The sequence below is a fragment of the Vidua chalybeata genome, chromosome 14 (genome assembly GCF_026979565.1).
Source record: "Vidua chalybeata isolate OUT-0048 chromosome 14, bVidCha1 merged haplotype, whole genome shotgun sequence".
Lineage (NCBI taxonomy): Eukaryota > Metazoa > Chordata > Aves > Passeriformes > Viduidae > Vidua > Vidua chalybeata.
The window spans coordinates 12751816-12775298 of record NC_071543.1 but is presented as its reverse complement, the minus strand read 5'-3'; the positions used below and the strand labels follow the sequence as shown (position 1 = coordinate 12775298).

The 23483-nt window shown below is 46.4% G+C and overlaps 1 protein-coding gene across 1 annotated transcript in view; it reads left to right on the top strand.

Annotated features, from left to right (window-relative positions):
* GPC4 (glypican 4) overlaps positions 1-23483 on the top strand; it is a 66671-nt gene that overhangs the window by 9631 nt on the left and 33557 nt on the right. The window contains exon 2 of the mRNA XM_053955638.1: positions 20346-20504. Within this exon, the coding sequence (XP_053811613.1) occupies positions 20346-20504 (159 nt within the window). The remainder of the gene's footprint in view (positions 1-20345; positions 20505-23483) is intronic.

Genomic DNA, 23483 nt, shown 5'->3' with positions numbered 1-23483 from the left:
GTGCCTGGCCTGGCCTCCCTTCCCTGGCTCCAGTGGAAGAAAGCTCACAACTGCTCACTGGAAAGGAGAGGAGGTGAAGGGGTTTTGTACTGCTGGAGCACAGTGGTGGTTTGGAGCATCATCACAGTGGTTTGGAGCATCCTGGCATCTCAGCGGAGTTGGGTTTAAATCCATTTTGCGTGAGGTTCTCTCATCTTCATACTGAAAACTCTTGGGCTTACCTGTTTGCGAGGGAGGGAATACAGTGACCTGCTTCCACCCCAGAGGAAGAAGCCAGGTCCTTTTGTCTCCCAGTTCCACCATATCAGAAGCACTGATCTGTGACAGTGGATGTGCATCATGGATATTGTTGGTCTGTAGCTGCTGCAGCCTAACCTTGTTTGCATTCCATGTCTCAGTAACTGTGGGTGGTGGTGATGCTCCCAGGTGCCTGCCTCCTGCAGCACCCAGCTGCTGTGCCCAGGAGCTGCCGTGAGCACCGGGGGATAACACCCACTGCTGAGCTCTTGTAAATTAATAATGTCCCTCGGAGGAAAATACAATAGCGTGAGTGCTGCCTTTGAAAAGGTAAGGCTGGCTGCTGTTTGGTTGGGTGGGTTTTTTCCCTTTGTAGCGTAGTGGATGCACCTTGTAGTGGGTGCACGAGGGTCTCAGAGCTGGAGGATGTGGCTGACCTTGGCACAGCACTGGGCTGGAGCAGAATGGGTCCCCATGGAGCAGTGGGCGTGCACCCAGGGGTGCCATGGGGAGTGTGGGGTCTGTGTGTGTGTGGCTTTGCAGATGTCCTGGAGATGCACGCCCTCTCCCCTTTGGCTGCAAGTGACTGTTTCTTTAGAAATATGTCCCAATTTGTTGCCATGGGTAGATAAAGATGTGGACTGCTGGAGGGTCCTGAGCAGAGGATGAGTTGACCTTCTTCGCCTTTGCAAAACAAAACACTTCTATGGGGGGCTGGGAAAGGTGTGACTGCTTTTGGCCATGTGGCTTTCTGCTAATCAACATGAGTTAATTGGGGCTGGTTGAAGAGCTGTGGCTTAGTGGGTAGAGGAGGCTGGAAGAGACAGGGCTCAGGGCTGCTCAGCCCTGTTGAATCCAGCCCACCAAGGGCATCCTGGTGCAGGCGCCTCGCTAGTGAAAAGTCCACATAACTCAGCCCTCTGCATTACTAAAGGCTCCTTTATACCTCTTCTTGCTGTAACTCCTGTGAGAACAGCCAGTCTTTTCAGCAGCCTTCCTTATGGGAAGAGTTCTGTGAGGGGAGCAGCCTGGCTGGCACGGTGCTGCTCCAAACCAGCCGGGAAGCTGCTGTTGAAGCAGTCTGGGAGTGGGCAAGGGTGCCAGGCTAGCCTGGTGCTCCTGTCCAGCCTTGCCAAACCAAGGGCTGCGGGTCCACTTGCTGCCCAACTGGCTCAGTAGGATCCTGAAAAACAGTTGTGGAAAGCAGGGGTTAATTTCTAGGTATCAAAATATGCACAAAAGGTTAAATGAGACTTCCTCCTTGTCAATGAATTACGGCTTGAAAATATTTGCATTCTTTCCTGAAAGATTTAGGAATAATTATACAGCACTCAGGGGCAAGGCATTCCCAGATAAACTTAACAACTCTATAATTTGTACTCGAGGCAGGGTTTCCTGTAAATGATAGCTTTGTTTAATTTTACAATACTGCTTCCAAATGTTTGCTGACTCTGAATTGCCAGCTAAACTGGACTTGTGAATCTGGAAGAGTATTTATTTGTTTGTTATTGCAGACAGTAAGAGCTGCTGTGTTAGGCTAAAACTTGGCATCTCCTTTACAAGCTGTAGGCATCTCTCCCCAGGGTTTGGTGCAGTGGGCAGCTGATGTGTAGAGTGTGAACAGCTTTCCAACTTCTCTGTACAAAATTCCTGAGCTTCTCTAGGATCTCCTCTTGCTCTGCCTTTCTTTTTCTGGGGTTGGGAAAGGAACACTGCAGTCGCAATGCACATACTTTATTTCCATTACTCAAAGCTGGAGTCATGCATAGTTACAGCCAAAGACACTTCAGCAGCTCTGGGGATAACAAGATAGCTGACAGACTGGAATGCGGATTTATCAGGGGTAAAAACTGGCAAAATTCCTTATTTCTGGTTCTTCTTTTTAAATAGGCCCTTCATGCTCCTGCTGCAAGAGCCCACCACATGTTTAACCCCTTGTGTTCTCCCAGCTGGATCCAGAGATGAGCACTGGCACTGCCCATGTTTCTTTTGGGATTAAATTGCTCAGTCCCACATAGTTCCTAGGTGTTGTTTTTAAACTGCAAAGCTCTTTAAGAAGTGCTTTCAATGGGTTTTTATTTTAAAGTGCAAGCCTTTGCACCAGATGTCTGTCTGAGTGACCACAGAATGTAAATTTTACTGTGTGTTGCCTTTGGACTGGCAGTTTGGGAGACTACTGGGCAGTTAACATAGGCAGATTGTGCCATGAAATCCGCTTCCTTGGATTTGATTCATATTAATTTCTTTCAAAGCAAATCTCTTTATTGGCTTCAGTTTCATTTTGCTGTAGAGCTACTTTTACTGTGCCTTTGCTAGGACCTGGAAATACTTATATTGCTATGAGAAATAGGTCATATTCAGCTCCATGGATTTTCAGTTATATATATATATTAATATTGCAAGACATTAAGCAATTTCTTTTTGGGGAAACAAGTTATGGCAGAAGGAGCACACTTGGAAGTTAAACAGATTAAGTGAAATCCCTCAATTACAGGAGGAGGTTCAGAAGACAAGTCAGGCAGTTTAGGGAAGGAGTTCCAAGTTAAAATTTAACCTTCCCCAGTCTTCTGTGAGCAGTGGTGCAGCAAGACCTGCCTGGAGTCAGAGCAGTGCAGGAGCCTGGGCTGAGGGCTCTGACTTGGCCATCTGCAGGGTGGATGGATGTGGAGCTGGTGGTTGTGTCTGTGGTTGAGAGTCTCAACTGGCTGAGAACAAAGAGAATTTCACTTTTTATTGGAAAAGGAAAGAATTGCTCAAGGATTGCAAAACACTTTGTTTTGGAAGAAATGTCATTGTTTGAAAATAGCACAAGAACAGGAGGGGAGCTGTCCCTAAGCAGTCTTGAAAATCTTCTTCTTACTGGGGGCTCAAGTGAAGCTTCAAGGCTTAAGTGTTAGCTTGGACTTTTGACCAAGGGTGTCCAGGCTGGAGGGCTACACTTCTCCCATTCCTGCCTCTTCCTTTGATGGTGTAAGGACGGGGGACTTTATTTTTATTTTTTTATTTTCTATTTTAAGCAGGAGGAGTAGCATTTAGAAAGGAAAGTAAGTCTTGGCTTTTGGACAGAAACACTGATGGGGTGGTGGCCAGCACTTGGTCTCTCATGGGATAGTTGCTGGCTCCTGTTTTCTGCCCTCTGTGTCCTTTCTGCTCCCTGCATTTATCTCCTTGGCTGAGCCCCAGGCACATGGCTTTGAAGCAGCATGGCCATCAGAGCTTTGCTGCAGGCCCTTGTCTGGGTGCTGCTTGGCCTGTTTTGTCTGGGTGCATCTCCAGGACAGGTCCATCCCCGCAGCAGGAAGCTGCTCTGGTCACAGCACAGTGTCATCCACTGGAGACACCCAGCCCACGTGGATTTGCCCCAGAGGGCAGCCCTCCTGCCAAAGCCTTGTCTCAGCCCTGCCATGGCGATCTCCCCGTGTAGCTGGCGGGTTGCTCAGTGCCTCCCCATTGCAGGGGCTGCCCATTGCTCCTCCAGGCTTTTTTTAGCTGCAAACTTTATTTCATAGAGTATTTCTGCTGCTGGAGGGTGCCAGGACACAGCAGTGGCTGTGGGGAGGGAGGGGAGCTCCTCTTCCTGCTTCAGAAAGACTAACAGAACTGTTAAATCCATCCCATCCCTCTAATCAGCCATCCCCTCCCTGGGGCTCACGGGCTGTTTACCTTCCTGCTGGTGGATGGCAATGGTCCCACCTGGGAGGTGGATGGCAAAAGTCCTGTTTGCACTCCCTGCTCCCCCTGGGTGGTTCAGGGCTGTGCCTTAAAGAGACAAAATAAACCCTTTCACTGCCTGCCAGCAAAACCTCAGTGCAATTGTCCCTGGTGCAATAGGGTGCTGTCAGCCCAGTGTGTTGTTTTCCCATCCCACCAAAGCTGCACAAGCCCAGCTGCTGTTCAAGAGAGGGGATCAAAGTTGGGGTCTGCAGGTGGACAGTCTGTGCAACACCAGGGCTGAGGTGTCTCCCAAACTTGCTTTTTCCAAAATACCTAAGAAAATGTGACCCTGTGCCGTGCTCCCACGTGGAGCAGCAATGAGAAGGCACATGCATACACTGTGAAATGTGTTTGGGAGGAGGGTAGGGAAGTCAAAAAGCTTTAATTTTCAAAGGTTGAAGTGGCCTCCTGCATTCTCCTGTTGTCATCTGAGATGCTGCTCTCCCTCCTGGGAGGGATTTGCTCAAACAAAGGTGGCAGCACAGAAATTGGCTTGGGAATTGTTGCAGAGATGTTGGGATTTATCTCTGCTGTGGTGAGGAGGAGGAGTGCCTGTGTGAAGCTGGTGGCAGATAAGGCTGGTGTTCACAGCTGCACCAAGGAGAGCGGGCAAGATATAGGGCATTCTGGAGAGGGGGAGAAGGAGGAATTCTTAATTTTGTGATATCCTTATCTTAATCCTTTCTCCCTTCTCTTCCACCCCCCTTCTTGCCTTGTCTGGGGTAGGTTAAACTACTCAGCCTCGCCTTTTCCACAAACACTGGCAGGCTGGTGCTTCCAGACCTGGGAATACATTGGGAGTCTGTTTCAGCAGCGGGATGGGTTTTTGGACGTAGGTCGTGTTGTGCTAGCAGAACACAGTGCAGTGCTTGTGTGAGCTGGGTGGCTTCTGCAACGGATACCTGGCTGTTGGAAAAGTAACACTTGGTGGGAGTAGCAGTCAAGGGCTTAAAAGCACGTTTTGCAGGTCAGAAAATCTTATTTACAAACTCAGCTGTGGTGTTAGCTCTGAGGTGTTTTGTCCAAGGGGAGATAAAGCAGGGAGGTGGGAGATGCAGGAGATGGTTCTGAACATCACTGGGGCACAGGCTGTGCTCCTGTCCCAGTGCTGCTGCTCCCTGGGTGAGGAGGCAGTGACCCCACTATTGGGATTTCTGGGCAAATGTCCTGCCCTGTGCTTGGGGTTGGTGCCTCTTGCCTCTCCAGACACCATCTCTTTTTATTCTTCCAGTGGGATTGAACCTGGAGCTGTGCCTCTAGCTGGAGGAGGGATTTTTACTGGCACCCCCCTCCTGTATGGTGGCCCAGTTTTAGGGAGTTTCAAAGGTCCTGGGCAAGTTGCACGTTGGTTTTTTGGCACTGGACGTCCCCTGCCTCCTGTTGTGCTGCTTATTTGCCTTTCTCCATGTGTTGCTTCAGCCTTGACCATGTGCATTTCTGGAGGTTTGTCTTATTTACATGAACAGTTCTCGGAAAGTTCAGCTGAAAAGCAGCTTTTTTTTCCCTGGGAACAGCCAGGAACCACTAGTGTGTGATCTCTGTGTATAAAGTTGCCTTTCTCTGATTATAAACAGTGGCCCTAGGATGGATGTGCGGTGGACCTGTTTAGATTTAAACCTGACCCACCTCCTCCTTTTCAGTGCTGGCATCCCCTTTGAGCTACGTGTTCTTTCCTGCCTTTTGCCTTTCCTGCCTCACGTGGTGTGAGTTTTTTAACCTTTAAATTGGAAAGCCCTATTAAATTGTGGTGTCCTGCTCTAGGCAGAAGTGTATGGTTTTTTTTTAATGATTTTTTTTTTTTTTTGGTGATGCAATATCAGGTACACAGATTGCTCATTAATTTTCCGTGCCTTTCTTCTGATGGCCTGGCAAGCCAAGATAGCCTGATAGCCACAGAGAGCCTATTGCATGTCCCAGTTAGCCCCTGGGAGCTCTGACTGAGGGAGGGGATGAGCTGGGAAGCACAGATCTGTGCCTTGGTCCTGCATCTGCAGTGGAAGAGCTGCTGCAAGATCAAGTTCTGCTGGCTATTCCTCCCAGAGCCCTTCATCCAGGCTTGCTTCCCCAACCCTGCTTTGCATCAGATTGATGTGAGCTAATTATTTCTGAAACCCTTTTAATTGGTGGCTCTTTCTGGTCCACTTGTTCGTACAGTCATGAGCAGAGTGAAGACCTGGGGCAGAGCAGCATCACCTTTCTTCCCAGGAAGGCAGGCTGGATCAAGGGGTTGACAGCAATCCCTGGGGTCATTGATGAAGCAAGAAAGCCCTTTGTATGGGTTTGTGGGCAAGGCTGGAAAATGCAGCATTCCAGAAGCTTGCTGCTTTACTGGGTGTTCATAGTGTGCAGCTGTGTGCTGAGATGGGTTCCTCAAAATTGAGTTGTGGCTGTGATGCTCTGGAGAGGCATTTCTGGCGTGATGGCAGTGATTCTTCCAGACTCCTGGAAAGCTGCTCTGCAGTGGAGCTGCTCAGCTGGAATATTTGGCCCCAAACTGCTCATTGTAGAAGGGACATTGCCCATGTCTGGGCTGAGAAGGTCATCCTGTGCTGAGCTAAACTGGGGAGAAAACCAGGGAGTTGGAATTGTGGAGCAGCACAAGTGCTCTGCCTTCCCTCTGCTGCCAAAACAGTCTCCGTGTTGCTATGAAAATGTCTTGTGGAAAACTTTCCACTTAGAACTGAAGCCTCATTTATGTCTGCCCAGGACCTGCTCTTGGACTGAATTTTATTTTCTAAGCAAATGAGACTTTCTGGTCCTTGAGGCGGTGGAAATAACTGCTCCACCAACTTGCAGCCCACCCGGCCTCGGGGGCCTGGGAGCCAGTGGGGGGTTTTGGCAGAGGAGATGGTTTGTTCAGTAGGAGCAGTGCAGGGCCTGAGTGAGGCAGTGGGCAGCACAGCTCTCTCAAACTTAGTTTGTGAGCTTAAAACTTGGTTTTCAGGGGGCCACAGCTCCCCATATTGCAATCTTCAGACGACTGCTGTGCTTCCACAGACCCTTCCAGTCGCCCCCAGACTGCAGACTGCAACCCGAATATAAAATACTTAATAGGAGCCAAACTGCCTTGAAAAATGTGTGGATGCAAAATTAATTCGAAAAATCTGGCCTTTTGTGTATTTTCTTTCTGGAGTCTCTTAACCTGCTCTAAGGTCTTATATTATCTGCACTGTTACTCTGCTTGGCATGCTCTGCAGGCAGGAGAAGGGCTTATTAATGTGGGTTTTTATGTAGATAAATGTGGTTGTGAAGTACTATTGACACATGGAAATGTTGGTGGATGTGTAGAGAAGGATCAGCTGCTTTGTGATAGCTCTGTGCCAGTTCTCTCGTTCAAATATAGTTATGAAACCCAGTTGCAGCAAAGCATGTTGTAAGAAAAAATAGCATATTTCTGTGGCTTAAAAAGAAGAAAAATCAAACCCAAAGCCACACACACCCCTCTTTAGTAAAAGTTTTGCGCACATAGGAAACAAAGGCATCGGCATTTGCTTGTCAGAGCTAATAAAGTTTGCTTGGATCTTAATTTTTCTGCTTGATTTCACAAAGTAATTGAAACTTCCTTTTTGCTGCAAGCCCTTTTCCCCCTTCTTTTCCCTCTTTTTTTAAAATATTCTTAAAAGAACATCTTTTGGTCAGTGAGTTGATGGAATTTTACTCAGGAGGCAGGCGCAGTACTTTGCAACTGGTCAGTCAAAGCTTATAGGACAAATTACTTGTGTCTGCAAGTCATTCCTCCAAATTGAAAACCACCTAGACCAAATAAACCTTGAACTACAAGTTTTATAGGAGCTTTTGAGCATGTAAGTGAGGCTTTTCTAATCGCAGTGATCTGATAAAACCTTAAAAACCAGGGTTCCCATAAAGAAAATAGTTCCACTTGAGGTGATAAAAGCCACATCTGGTAAACTTTGCTTGCTACCTCCTGATGACCTGTGAAACAGCAAATAGTCCCCACTGCAGAGGAACAGTCGCCAAACTACCGGTGCCATACCTTTGCCGTGGAGGGGATGCACCAAAAAAAAAAGCTGATTTGAGAGCAAAACCACCAGCCTTTGAAGAAGGAGCCTCTTGTGGCTCATCCTCTAGCTCACATTTGATATTCCACGATTTGATATTCTGTGGTGCCTTGCTGCTTGCCTCCCGGCCGGCACGGCACAGGGAGATTCAGAGGTTAGGATAAGGAGGGGCCTGTGTAATTGAAAGCAAACAAACAGCTAAGACAAAGAAAGAAACATAAAACAGCAAACCCAAAGCCACAAATAGAAAACAGACTTTCCAGATTGATTAGTTCAAATTTGTTTATTTGAAGTCCCAAAAGTTCGCATTGTCACTCTTTTGAGGTGTCTCTCCAATTTGGCAATATGTTGACCATGTGTTTGCAGATCGGTTTTTCACAAGAAAGAGCCTGTTTTTTTGTGTGTTGTGTTGCCTTAAACTTTGAATTGAAAGGAGGGTTGCAAGCTCCAAAGACAGATTTGTAATTGTGACATTCAGGTGCTGCTTTTGAGGTAATTACATTCTGTTAAATTTTTGTTTCATGGAGAATTTTCCTTGGGCACGTACTTAGATGTGCTGCTGATTTCCCAGGGTTTTTTCCCAGGTTTTGGAAGCCTGATGCACTTACTGGTTTGGAAATCAGTGGAGACCTGAAAAAGTCTGGATTTACTTTTGTTTTTCAGAGTGTTTTGGACAGAGAGGTGCTTCCTATCTTCAATAACATATCAGCAGTGCAGCTGTAATACATGTATATATTTTATGGATTTGGCTTAAACACCCTTAAGTCCCCAGACAGAGGAATTACAGCTCCAGCCTATTAACTGTTGGCCATTAATGAGTCAGGTCTAAATGCCTTGATTGTGCCTGAGATTTCTAAGCTGAATCTTTGCATAACATTAGCATGGCAGGAATGCCTCCCAAGGCCTTCCCAGGAAGGAGTAAGTTCATTTTGGGTTGTAGCGATAGCATCTCGTGCCTTGGTGCTATCAAAGGGGGTGGAAGCTCCCTGCTGCTCTGGTAGCCTGGCTCTGATGTTCTTTCACATCCAGGCACCTTGCTTATCTTTAACCAAGGCTTGGATAAACTTCCAAAATAAATGACTCTAGTAGTCCAACTCTGTCTGCTTTGGTGTAGGTTTTCTGGAGTGACTCAAACGTTATAAATATGAAAGCTGCTAGACTTCAAACGCCGCTTTTGGACCAGGTTTTCAGAGTTGCCTCCTAACGCAGCAAAGGGGAACCTTTCCTTGAAGAAAATCTTTGGTTTTCTTTCCTCCTATTTAAACCCCCGCCCTCCCCGCTTCTCTTTTCATCCGCACCCTTTGTTCACGTCTGCCTTCCTGATTAAGAACTAATCAGTGAAGATAGATTAGTCCGGGAGCAGCGCAGCCCTTGGGAGCCGCGCAGCCCCGGCGGGTCAGGAGCCGGGAGGCACCGCGGGGTCACCGGCCCCGCCGCGGAGGAGGCCGGAGGAGGCCGGCTGGGCCGCGCTCCAGTGCACGGAGGAATGCGGTAACAGGATTTAAAGGAAACGTACAGAACTAACGAGGATTAAGGCTAATTGTCCTATGAGGGGCGGCAGGATGTGGCCGTGCGGGGAGCAACTCTGTTCTGCGAGGCGGGGGAGAAGGTCCGGTAGTTAGGAGGGCTCAGGTAGGTTCTGGTTGGTTTAGTTGCTGCGTGGAGAAATGGAAAATAAGTGGATTGGAAATTAAAATAAAAAAAGTTCTCCCTTAAAGACTTCAAGGCTGTTGGAGCAAATATTTCTGCAGTTGGTGGGAAGCATCCTCCAAAAGGCTGGTTCTGGCCGTGCCTCGCTCTGTTTTTGCTGGCTCTGCTCAGCGTTTGCTGTGTGCAGGGAGCTGATGTCCCCTGAGTGTCCTCCTGGGGCTGGCAGGGCGCTCCTGATGAAGGACTCTGCCTGCCAACGAGTTTGTTCTGAGCAACGGCGTGAATGCTGTTGGAGGTGTTCAGAGGACCCTGCCTCCCCTCGCAGGTCAGGCTGGTTATCAGGTCTTGCAGAAAGGCCATGGGTATCTCTGAGCTTGAATAAAGGGGGATATAAGAAGCAAAAGCCCTCAGGCTTGGTCCTTAGCAAGCCACAGTGTGTGAAATGTTGTCTGGAGCCAACCATCCATCATCAAGTGGTACTAGAGGGCACCAGACCAAAAAGAGTTATTCACATTGTATTTCTGCACTGTGGGGAAGATCTGTCCCTGCCTGGAAGAAAGTGAAGTTTGCTTGCATCCCAGCCAGAGGATGGAGAGATGATGCCCTTCCCTTCAAGGCTTCAGGACCCTCTGGGCAAACCCCTGCTTATTTGCCTTGTGTTAAGGGAGGGACCAGAGTGGGGTCTGCTGGACGGGGTCTGGGGGCACCAGGGGCCTGTGATTCTCAGCAGGTGTGGATGGACAAGTTGCTCAAGCAAACTCATTCTTCCTTGGGCCTTGGGTTTTAGCTGTTCCTGATTGAAGCAGTCCAAAGCTCAGTTTTCTGTCCTGTATGGAGGTCCCTGTGGTGACATTGGGGGTATGCAGAGACAGTGGAGGTGCCTGATTTCCCAACTGTTAGATTACAGCTGGACTTCGCCACACCCAAACCTTTAAACCTTGTAATCTTTTTCTTTATACTTCCAGTTACCACAAGTCCTAAGTCCTGACTCCAAAAGCCCCAAGCAGGCAATACTTTTGCAAATGGAGAAGATAGGTTTTCCCTCCAAAGGGAGGAAAAAATATCTGTCTCTGGGGTACACTGCCACCCTCAAAGCAGCCCTGCCACCTCCTCCTTGGCTGTCACGCACACACTCTGCTTCAAGATATGCTTTCTTCCTGGCAGAAGCAGCAAACTTGAATTTTTAGTTGATGCTTCTTATCAGAGCTCTCCTTTTTCACTGGGTGGTCAGTGTTCTCTGCTAGCTTTAAAGCTGTGCTGCTGTCGGCCTTGTGTTTATTTTACTGGGGAGAATACTCCTGTGGAGATGGTCGCGTGCCAGGAAGGAAGGGATGTAAAACACCATTGAGGTCCTGCTAACAGTGGTGACACACCCACGAAGCGCAGCAGAGTTAGAATCCTATGCTCACATCCTGCAAATGATGCAGAGCTGCTGGCACCCTCTGATCAGAGCAGGGCAAACCAGGCTGGCACATTTGGGGCTGTACTTCCCCCAGTGCTCCTGAGTGCATGGTGTTACAACCATCCCAAACCCTTACTTCAACTACACACTTCCAGGAGAAGCACTCTGTGCAGCAGCCTCCCTACATCTATCACCAGACACCAAATAACATACCCCATTTTCCAATGTGAATTATTTCCCATTCCCATTCTAAAGGCTCATGCCACTAGAGTCAGCTTTCCTTTCTCCCCTCCTCAAAACATCAGTAACTCTTGGGATCTCACACCTTAAAAGCACCAGAGGAGTGAGCACATCCCATGTGCTCAGGTCCTCACCATGAAGGTCAACAGCCAGCACCACTCTCCATCCAGGCATGGGGATCCAGCTCTTTCAGAGTCACAGCAGATCTTGGTCCTGGATTCAACCATCATGGCTGAACCTGAACCATTTTTTCCAGCCACACAGGATTTTTTAAGCCAGAAGACATCTTCACCATGTAGTCAGCTCCCAAAGCTGACTGGTAGGGTCATGGAAGTACCACAGTTTAGCACCATGTGCCAGCATGCAGCATATTTAACATCCCACCCAATTAGCAACCGTTTTATATAAATGGTTTATTTGCCTTATTAATGTTAAAGCCACTTGTTTCCCCTGCACTTCCACTTAGGTTATTAATCAATGTGCATTTCAGTTTTTTGCTGATTACTCTAATGGCACAAAAAAATTCCCCAGACTCTCAGAGAAAGCTTATAATAGTGAAATGATTTTTTTTTTTGAAAACTTGTCAAGCAGTCAAAATACACTCTTTGATACCCAAACCAAAGCCCTTTCACCTATGCTTAACAACAGTGAACTATTTTCAGTTGAGCTTTACTGCATCTGTTAACTCAGCTGCTAATCCATCTTGCAGGCACGGGAATGGCAGTGCACACAATACCTCAGTGACATACCTCCCTTCAACACAACAAATAATCCTAATTATTTCCATAGCGCGTACCTACAGTTACTTAAAATATCGTATACAACCGAGGTCTGTCTGGCTTCTATTTTTCCATTTTGCTTTGTTGACAGCTTTGGGTTCCCAAATTTACTGCCAAGAGGGTCAGGGAGTGCAGAGAACAAGAGAGATTTATATCCATGTGTGTACATTAAGGCAAATGCACATTAAGAAACTTAATTTTCTACTGGAAAGAGCAACTTAGGACACAAAGAGGGCTCTTGCATCCACCCGCCCAGGTCCAAATAACCACTGCAAAGCTCATCCTGGGCCTGATGACAGAGGCAGTCCCTGAAGGACCAAGTCTGGGTAAATGCTGTCTGCTGAGGTCAACCAGAGTGATTTTGGAACATCCCTCCTGGGCAGGGATAGACCAGGAGAGCCGTTCCCACACTCCTAACCCAAACAAAAGACAAAGATCTGTCTCTGCTCTCTACAGCAGCCCAGAGAAGCATCATTGGTCAACTGAGATCCCCTCCTGCCCAGCTCTCAAATTGAGGTTGGGGCAATGGGAGAGGTGCAGGTGGAAGACCCCAAGGACCAAGCCCAAAAACTCTCTACAGCACATCTGGGCTGGGGACTCTGCCCTTTGCAGGTGATGTTTAAGCAAGGAGGATGCAGGATCTTGCCTTCAGTGAGGTTTAAAGAGTTCATTAGAAGCTAAAAGCCAGCTCACCTGAGGAAAAATACCATCACTGCTTCGTTTCCACAGCACAGCCAACAATTTCCTACCCGACAGGGTGGCCCGAATACTGCAAGGTTTTACACCCTGGAAAAATATGCCATGATAGAGCCTGCTTTCATTCCAACAAACAGGATATTGAGTCAATTAGTGGCATACCAAACACTAACCAGACAGATGAAGATAATACATTTCTGCAAACATCAAAAGAGAGAGAAACCACACAAAGACCTGAATATACAAATAAGGCAAGGGGAAAAAAAGAATATTAAAATATGACATAATTAAACTTATTATTTAAGCAAATCTGAAAAGGAAATAACTCTGGCTAACTAGAGGATTCTCCCTGGCTCTAGCTAAGACAGAAACCTTCAATGAAAACCAAGAGTTGTTACTTAATTAAAAAAACAAACCCAAAAAACCCTCCATGGTATCTCTGAGTGAGAACTTAGGAAATGCAAATTCACTTTATTATCGCTAAATTCTTTAGGCATGAAATAGTTCTCATAACATGTCTGCCTACACGCACTAAGTGAGTGGTGTTATACAAGGGACAAGGTGTGCTGAAAATTATTGTTCTTTTTTTCTCACTTCTCTGGTGAGGAGGTTGGATACAGATAATAGATCAACCCACCTCCAGGATGACTGAGCCCCTCTACCAGCTACCAAAGAACACGTAAAAAGCCCAATACCTGCAGTCAGTAACTCTTACCTTTACCTAAGGGTAAAAGTCTAAAAGTCACAGGAAAAAGAAGTTGCATACAGCCAGCAGACTTCAAAATTTTACTGGGGTTATCAAAAAAATCTCACCAAGTATAATTTCATGCAATTAAAAGGGGCAAAAGGGGTGGCAGGGAACAGAATCCATTTGGAACAGCAAATACACAGAATTACTGAAGCCTCAGGCACAAGGAACAGCAAATAGAAGATCTGGCTGGGAGACAGTTACTTTTGTTGTGAGACTTCTCTTTTTTTTTCCCCTCAAATTCCCCACTAAGAAGGCAAAACAAAGCCAAAAACCTTGCTTGTTTGTATTTTTTTCCCCCTAAAGCTTTTGGCTATTTGCCAAAAAAAAAAAAAAAAAAAAAAAAAAGCAGCCTCTGACCAAAACTGATTCCATCACAACATCCATGTCATTTAAACTGGAATATTTTTCCTTCTAAACATTTTCTCCCTCTGCTTTTGGCCCCTCTCCCTCTGCATGCCCCAGACCCTCCACCAAGCACCTCCAGGGATGCTCACATCAGTGCTGGGTGACACCACATGTGGGCAGGCAAGAAAAAGCAGGAATATACCACTGGCAACCACTTTTCCAGTTACTTTTTCCTTTTCAAACACAGCTGATTCCAGTGTCAATGCACAAAAACACTTTTCAGAGCCACACAGTAGGCTCTTGTGAGATGCAACCAGGCTCACCTATTTGTGCCAGCAGTCTGGTCATCCACTGGCAAGTCCCAGATCTGGCAGTGGATGACTCTGGTGAATCTGAGAATCATCCTTTATGTGGAAAAATACCCCTGAAAATTACAAAAGCAACTCAGGAGGCTGTAAGACATCCATGGTTTTTGGGAGGCACTCGGTGAGACAGATCTCAGCCGAGAGCTGCACTGTTCTCCCAACTGGTGGCACACTTCAAGGCAAGCAGCCCTGTCCCAAGGCACTGGAACTGTGGCTGTGTGGCCAAACCCCCTGAACATCCATCCCCCCTTTCCAATGTTATCAGCTATGCAGGGGCTCAACAGAAGTGAAGCTTTCTTGCTGGCACAAGCAAAACCACGGCACAAAGCAGAGCTACCATTTCCATGAGCTCCACAGCAGTAAGAGCGCTAAAGGCATGCAAACTGGCAGCTGTGACCCAAGCAAAATTTTTTTTAAAAACCCCAAAACCTAAAGATGTTTTTAATTCCTCAAATAAGAAACAAAGCTCGTGGAATTCAGCCACAATTTCCTGTTTTCGACTTAAAATAAAATTTAAAAAAATATCCCAGGCTCTATACAAACAATAATATAATCTATAAATTGGAACACAAGAGACATGTTAATTAACTTCCAGAGAGATTAATTCCCTATTGCAGGATCCAAAAATAGGCACTGCAGAACCTGCTGCAATTCTGAGACCAGCTTTACACAGAAGAGAAGGGGAAAAAAGAAAACAAGAAAGAAACAAACCCAAACAAAAACACAAGACCAACTGCAAACAACTATATTAAAGGGCAGCATATGAATAAATACACAAATATCTGGGAAGCAGCAGAGCGATGTTTCACACTTGTAAGGACATGCTCCTTCACCCTGCCTTGAGTAGATTTTGGAGAAGAGTAAGCTGGATGCAGGGGCTCAGCAAAGAGTCAGCACCAGCCAGGGCCACCTAAAAGTCTAAAGTGGCATGGACAGGAGGACTGCTTTTACTCCCCTTGCTTTGATAGCAAAAGCCCTGTGAGTTCCTTGTCCCACGCAGCTGCCAATGGCAGGACTCTCTTCCCAACAGCACAGACAGCCTGGACTTCGGACCAGAGCACCAACTCTATCTCCTTCCTCCTGGTGCCCTGCATGCCGTCAGCCACCCACACCACAGCACCCACTGATCCCAGGAATCCCACTCAGGGAGGGAGCAAAAGTGAGCCCAAGCTCTGCACCCAGGAGGAACACACAACTTAGTGTAATTCACCTGGAAATATTTAAATGCCAACACTCTGTGCATTTTGGTAGTGCTCTTCATTAGCAGGTATCTAACAAGTGTGAGCAGTGATAATGCTGTGGCTGTGCCGACATCCTGTGGGGATTACGGCAGCACTGTTGAAGATGGTCCATTCCCAGAGGTGCTGAGAATCCCCAGATCATTTTGTAGCCAGAAAAACTGGGCATTTTTGGTATTTTGGGTAAATCACAGGTGATTGGATTGAGTGGGCAGTTCGGTAGCTGTGTCTGTCTCGATGACTCCGCCGGAGTCAATCACAAGCTCATGCTTTTCTTTCTTCTTGCCCCTTGCTAATGCAGGGCTGGAGCAGTGGAGCTGTGCTCAGGGGTGATGCTAGTGTTTCTTGTCATCTTTGTTGGGGGTTTTGTAAAGCCTTGGTAGCATGTCAATTATATATGATGGGTGGAAGCCTAATATTCTGTGATAATTAGAAGGCAAGTCTAGTGTGAAATTGGATTAGGGTCGGCATTACAGTCCGGGATTCCTTTGGTAGTTGGTTTAGAGGAAGTCATAAAACTCCTTTAAAGATGACACAGGCCCATGTGTGCTAGAGGGGAGGGGCAGACCACAAGGCTGAAATGCTGGCCCAGCTCTCAGATCCTCAGCAGTGTTTGCTTCCTGCTCCTCCACCACCCAACCTTACCCCAGCCTGATTTCTCACATGGGAGCAAAGTCCAGCAGTAATGTCTCAGACCATAAACCACTTCTGGGTTGTTTACTGAGCTCCAGTGAGGGGCTGGGCTGTGTGGGGAGTCTTTTACAGAAATACCCACTCCTCGCCTCCCAGTAAACTCCTCCTGAAGCTTTAGCTAGTTTTGCAGTTAGCTGTGCTTAAAGTATGAACTTGGTAGAGGTGAGGAGAAGCAGGCTGAAAAGGCATGCTAGACATCCAGAAACAGCATTTTATTTAAAAAGGTCTTAGAAAATTGTTTGGTAAAGAGAACTGCTTTTCAGTATCATGTAGCCCTTGAGTTTGCACTGCTCACTTATTAATTTGATGAAAACTTGCTTTTCAACACATTGCAAAATAGTTACTTGATTTGGAAGAAACTCTGTGTGCCTAGAGTCTGCTAAATGCAGTGTTTCTGTAATGGCTTAAATCATAAGTTTGCAGGATTACCTTTCTGAGCGCATTTGCTTGGATGTACAGATGGTAACATCATGTACCATCACATTTTTCTTTAGACAACCACCTCCAATCCCCAAAAACCAGCCAAGGAGCAAGTATCTTCTGTAATTTTTGGTCCCTCATTTCTCTCTCTGTACTCATATGTATCATAAAATAAGGAAAAGTCTTGCTGCAAGAGGCCATGAGAAAGCTCTGCTGCAAATCCATGTCAAGCTGTGGTGATGGTGTGCATATGCAGTAGATATTTGGAGTCAATCTCTGCTACTTGAGCTCTTTTTGCCATGCAGCCCCTGATGTGATGATTGCACACCCTGCCAAACAATTCAGTAAAAAGCCTAACTTGAAAGGAGGCTGTGGCAGAGTTATGTTTTTGCTGTGCTCACATGGTGATAAATTACAAAAGCTAACGAGGTTTTCACACTCAACAGTAGATGAAGAGTTGCCTTGTATGGGCATTATTTGATGATTTTTAACTTGGGAACTAATTATTGCCGAATGTGTCCTTGACGGTGAGAGCACACCATAAGCAATCTCTACATAATGTACATAAACATTAGATCTCTGCTAAGTACGCCTAAATACATATTTTTCACTCGTTTTCCTTAGAGGAGTTCACTGCCCGTTTGACAAAGGGTGTTTGCTTTGACCTTGGCTCCAGGTCGGTGTTTGTGTGTGCATAACTGGTCTGTGCTCACATGGAGCTCTCCAGCCTTCATCCCTTCCATTCCCCTGGTTGTGGCACCGTGGTGTTTGAAAGCTGTTTGGTGATGTCTTGCATCAGGGTCTGTCTGCGTGGGATGAGTCCCGTGGATGGATCCTGAATGGATCAGCTCTGCTAGCAGATTTAAAAGGCCAGACAGGAGATTTCTCACACACTGTGCCAGTGTTGTTTGGATGTATTCTTAGGGATGTGGTTGTGCTAAGGACAAACCTCTCTGTGGGAAAACTGGGGCCCCCAGTGTCTTCCAGTGACTTTCCAGTGGCATCTCCCACATAAGAAAACTGCAAGTAAAGCAGCCCACAGACCTAAACTTTCTGTTTTTTAAATGCTGGGTAGCAGAGTGCATCCTCCTATGATTAGCACTGAGTAGCCAGAGCTCTTCAGCTCCAGACAGAGCTAATTCTTGATCATGAGCCAAGACCACATAGTGCTGACATGACTGAGAAATATCTTCCATAATTAGATTGCTTGGTCATTCATTTTTGAATGTCTGAGTTACATTTTGGAGCATTATTTCTTAATGATCAACCTAATGGGATCTGTGCAAGCTTGATTTACTGTCAGTAGTGCTCTTGCTTGGCTTTGCACGTGTGTCCTGGAGAGGCACTGTCAAATCTGGGACAAAGGGGATTGGAGGAAATGATTTTGCTTTGTAACATTAGGTTGGATGGTAACTGTAGTTCAATAATGTAAATAGATTTGAAACTGATACCTGTATTTGTGAAATACACTGGGCCTTTTTTAATAATAAATAAATCATAGAAGTTGTTAAAACCACTATAGTAGGGATCACAGGGCATCTGTGGACAACTTCAGAAGTGTCTGTGAAGTGTAATTAAGAAAAGAAATCCCACTATCAGTAGGTCTGAATTAGCTTTGCTGCTGTTCATGGTTAATGTTGTGTCAGAGTCCTTAGTCCTGTATTGGAATTGGAGCAGAGATTCAGGGTGAAATAAAGCAGTGATGCGTGGGCACTTTCTTATTTTGATGCTTGCTTGTAAGGTGGGCTCAGAGAGGAATGCCCAGGCGTGTTCCAGGATGGATGTAGTGGGCAGGATCTGAAAATCTGGGTGCACTCCTTCCTCTTTTTTAAATGACTTACTAAGCTGCCTGGAGCTGCCTCACTTGGAGCAGTGTATTTGCTTCTGGAGGTGCTCCTCTGAGACAGAATGAAGTAGTCTGTGAAAAAAAGATGTATCTGTAAGGAGTCAGTGACATTTTTCTGGGTTTTTTTCTGTTTTTTTTTTCTGTGTTTTCCAAAAGCTATGCTTAAGCAGTGCTGTTTCCCGTAGTAGACTTTGAGCTTTCCATAATTGAAGAGCAGTGGATGGTCTTGTGCAATAAATTAGCTGTGTCAGAATTATCTGCTGGTCAAGGTCTCTTTGTAATGCCACAGAAAACAAACAAACCCTGTAGCGCAACAGGGAATAAATTTTAGGAGGACAGGTTCTTAGGAACTATATATAGAGAGAGAGAGATAAAAATATTTGTGTTGCTTTTTAAGATGGCCCTGAAGTGTCTGTAGGGAGAGACACTAACCTTTCTGGGCTAGGAAGTCATGCACAGTGATAGAAAGGTTCACTACCTGAGCAAAAGACATGGTTGAGAAATCTTGCACAAGGCAGGGAGAACATCAACCTGTTGTGTTAACCAAGGGCAGGCTTTGAACTGTCCAAAACCTGCTTTTGTTTCTCTAAACCCAGTTTTGATGCTATAGCAGGTAGGATGGATGGCTCTTCCTTAAATGTGTGGTGGACTGCCTGTCAGGAGGATGTTATTTTCTGCATGGGAGCTGACAAGTCCTTTGCAGCTCTGACAGTGAGTCTCTGAACCTCCATGGTGGTTGGAGGTCCTTGGTGACTTCCAGGGTGGGAGCAGGCAGGGAAGAGCTTTCCCTTCTCCATCTGTTTCCTCAGAATGAAGGATAAGGTCTGGCAGCAGGGTATGAAATGGGAGAGAAGGCAGCAGCTTACATGGCTGTGTCTTTTAAAATACCATCTTACTTGGAAACATGAGTTTCTCATCCTGACTGCTTGTTTTGATCATATCTTCTGTGTTGACAAAGATTTGCACAGTTTGCCCAAATTTGAACCACTTCAGCATCAGCCCACCTGCTTTGTGTTGGTGCTGTGTTGTGGGGCCTGTCAGAGGGCTGGAGCTGAGGACTGCTCTGCCAAGGGTTTACCTTGGCCTGCAAAACTTGACAATGGCATTTTAGGGATGGTGCTGCAAGGGGACAGCTTCATCCCACACTGCTGCAAGGCATCTAAAAGCAAATTACATGGGTCCAGATCCTGTGTCCAGATTGTCAGAGAGATTTTGAAATGGAGCTGTTGCAGATACTGAAACACTTGGTGATGATCCCTCTGACCAAGCCAGCTTGAGCTAGATGACTCTTAGGAAAGAATTATCTTAAGGAAAAAAAAAATGTTTGAAGTCTCCAAAAACAAATCCCCTGTTTCCTCCAGGATGATGACAGAAAACTGCAGAATTAGGAGCTGGGAACTATGAAGCATTTACATGAGCCATTGCATAAAGCAAGTCTAATTTAGTGTCAGTGACAACTGTGCTTCTGAGAGAGACTACTTCTCCTCTGATAATTGGACTGGGGAGGGGTGAAGAAAAAAGCATTTATCTGGACAAAAAGGGCCATTGCCACTGATGTTGTATATTAACTGAATGAACTGTGGAAGAATTTTAAATACTCAGCAAAAACTTCATGCAAGTTACCATATACAATATGCCTATATACAGGTCAATTTTCTGGTTCTTCAAATTATACTGTACAGAATGAGTATCTGTTTATTCTGTTTATTAACTGAATAAGTAAGAGGACACTTCTAATGTTCTCACAGAAAGACAAGGATTTTACATGTGTTGCTATAAAGTTTCTCTTTAGTCATCAGGTTTTGATGTGCTTGGCCTCGCGCTCACAGCGGGGGGAATCTCCTATGAAGTAAATGGTGCTGCAAATCTTCACACCCTGCCTCATGAGACCTTTCTTCTCTGGCATAGAGAGTCCTTTTAACTTGGGATATTTTCTTCTCTGCTTTTCAGGTGACCACTTGAAAGTCTGCTCGCAAGGCTACACATGCTGCTCTCAAGAAATGGAGGAGAAGTACAGTCAGCAGAGTAAACACGACTTCAGAAACGCCGTCGTAGAGCTTAGCAATCACCTACAAAACATGTTTAGTTCCCGATACAAGAAGTTTGACGGTAAGTGCAGAGACCTTGAACTTGCTCTCCTTGGGATAAAAATGTGAAAAATCCCCATCCTGTTGTTTCTGTGCAGTTTTTCTGCTCTGTCTCCCCTTTTGCTGGGAAAGTTCATGACTCGGCTCAAAGGGCAGAGCATGCCTTGTTTTGCAATCCTGTGAGAGAGAAGTATTTGCTGATTATGGCTGCTTGTTTCCCAAGGAGAGAGATCTTTCTTTCTGATTAATCTTTTGAAAAGCCATTTTGCTCTAATGTAAGATTGCAGTTGGTTTTGTTGGTACATCCCCACAGCATGCGTAATTGTAAAGTGCACGTCTTGCAGCCCCGATCCACAGCAATGCTGATCTTTCCCAGCACATTGTGAGCCCACAGGATTTGTATCCATCTCACTTTTAGCCTTTGGGGCTAAGCAGAGCAGCAGATAAACACAGTGGTTTTGTGTGGAGGCCGAGGGTTCAAGTGTGATGCAGGGTCAGAACTATAATGAACAAGTCTCGGCTGAGTTCCCATCGCTGGAGTGATGCTAACTGCTGATAGATAAGCAAATGGTTGGTCTCAGTATTGCCCTTGGGTCCACATGTGTCCTGTCAGACTGGCTCTCCATAGGGCATGCCTGGCTCATGGGAGCTGCAGGAAGAAGCTCTCTTTGGAGGTAGCTGGCACACAGCCAGCACTGCCCACCTTGTAGCCAGGTGCTTTTTCTTTGAGAGCACCTCTGCAAACAGCTGAAGTCGATGCCTAGACACTGGGCACAGCACCTGGCTGAGGTCCCAGGGCATTTCTTGGTTTGCTTCTGAACTCTTGGTTGGTTCCTGTGGGGCTTTGTAGGTGCCTCAGTGCTCCCAGACACTGCAGCCCCCTGTTGCCTGGGCATCTGGGGAGGAGGAGCAGGATGTCAGGCTGCTGCTTGGGTTGTCCTTGTTGGCTGGAGGAGAGAGGTGACAGCCAGCTGCATATGGAAGTATCTGACAATTCAAGTGGACTGGGTTGCTCACATAGTTCTGCTAGTACATCACCATCACACTCTGTGGTAAAGGACAGTTCCCCCATGCAGTTCCTCTGGACATTTGTTCCCTTGTTTGGTCACTGGTTCAACATGAGTTTTCTATGAGTATCCCAAAGTCTCTGCCTTGAACCTCACAGCAACCTCCTCTACACTACCACAGCAGGTAGCAGCCTCTTGCTTTCAAAAGAGGTTGGCACTAGGGTGAGAGAAAAAAATCCCTGGGTATGAAATTGCAGTGAGTCAAAGTAGAATTATGCAATCATCTTGATAGCATCTAAATCTGCTGGCTAAATATTTCCCTCTTAACCTCTGTTGTCTCTACTTTCTGGTACACCAAAGGGGTGATAGAGGGAGAACCAAAGTGTCTAGACTTGCAAGCTTATTAAATGCAGAACAAGACACTTAATGAAATCCAGCCCATAGATAAGCCTGTTCAAAGAGACCAGAGGAGCAGCATCTGCTTCACCTTAAATGAACGATGAGGCTTTTTGAAATGCTGCATTGGAAACAAAGAGCATGCACGGGTCGCTGCATTAGCATCCCTGAGTGGAGCAGACATCCTGTGAGGTGCATCTGCCCCTCTGTGGGGGGAGGGATGGCTGCAGGGCCTGTGTGAGGGCAGGGGGACATTAAGCCAAGCTGAGATGCCTGTCAAAGCACAGGGCTTCAAAATAGGTTTGGAAATAGGGCTTCAAAATAGCTTTGGAATGGAGCCTGCACAAGCTATTCTGTCTGTGCTCTGTGGTTCTCCTGTCAGCCCGTCAGAGCATATTCTGTGCTGGTCTCACTCTCACTTTAGCCTGGGAAGTCCTTGACTGGCAAGTCTGGTAGGGGATGGTGTTGTTCAGCTGTTCCTGAAAGCTGGGTTTAGTGTGCCTGGCCTGTCCCTCAAGGGTGTGTCTCTGCCTCATCTGAAACTAATGAAGGAGAATTGGCAACGTCCTCAGCCTGTCCCAAAGCCTAATGACTCTGTCTTTGAGGGCTAATATCAGAACTAAATCTTCATTTGCTGCAGACAAAGCTGATTTAGGGATTTTTTTAATCTTACCTGGGGTGCAAGTAGAGATGAACTGATTACCACCCTCCATCATTTACCTCTTGGGAGGCTTTTTATCACGACTGCCTCTCTCCCTCCAGCCCAGCCTGGAGGCTGAAGGCACACCTTCCTCCAGGTTGCTGGAGCAGGTTGAGGAGTCTCCTCACTGAGGTCCTCAAGCTCTTCTATAAAAATGTTGTCGTTCCATACCCTAGACTGCTGTAAAAATGTTTGAGTTCCATGCCCTAGACTGCTGTGTTTTGTTTGCTTCAGAGCCTGCTGTTGAATGTTTGGCTGCTTGTGGGATGGCATTTCCTTTCTTTGGTGTTGGTGCTTGGTCATCAGATCAGCTGTGGTCAGTTGTGTCTTTCACATTTGAGTTCCTCTTGCCCAGCATGATTCATCCCACACTTTTTGATTTAATGTACCCAAACTACTGGAAGGAGAGGCAATCGAGACCCGTATATTTGTCCTGATCCTTAGGGATGAGGCTGGAAAAGAACACAATCCCTTCCAGAGCTGCTCTTCTGCATGGACCCAAGCTCTTATTTTACTCTTTGCAGCTCTTCAGGGCTTCTTAATCACTTGTAGCGAAATCCATTCAAATGGAAATAAAACTGGCAAAAATGAGCTGCACACCTTCCTTAGTTTAACATGAAATCCTCTGCTAATGCTCATCCACAGCTACAGCTGTGCAGAGTGACTGAGTAGGCAGGATGAGCTATTACAGAGACCAAATTCACTTCAAGAGGAGTGGACACTTCTCTTGTGGGGTGACACATCTCCAGGCTGCGATCAGCCTCTCCAGGGTGCAGCCCAAACAGCAAACCCTGTCCTCCAGCCCTTTGGAAATCTTTGTTGTGGGTTCTCTGGCTGCTAATCTCCAAGCCTTGACATTCAGGTCTGGGAGGGGAGGCAAACCTGTCCTGCCTCCGTT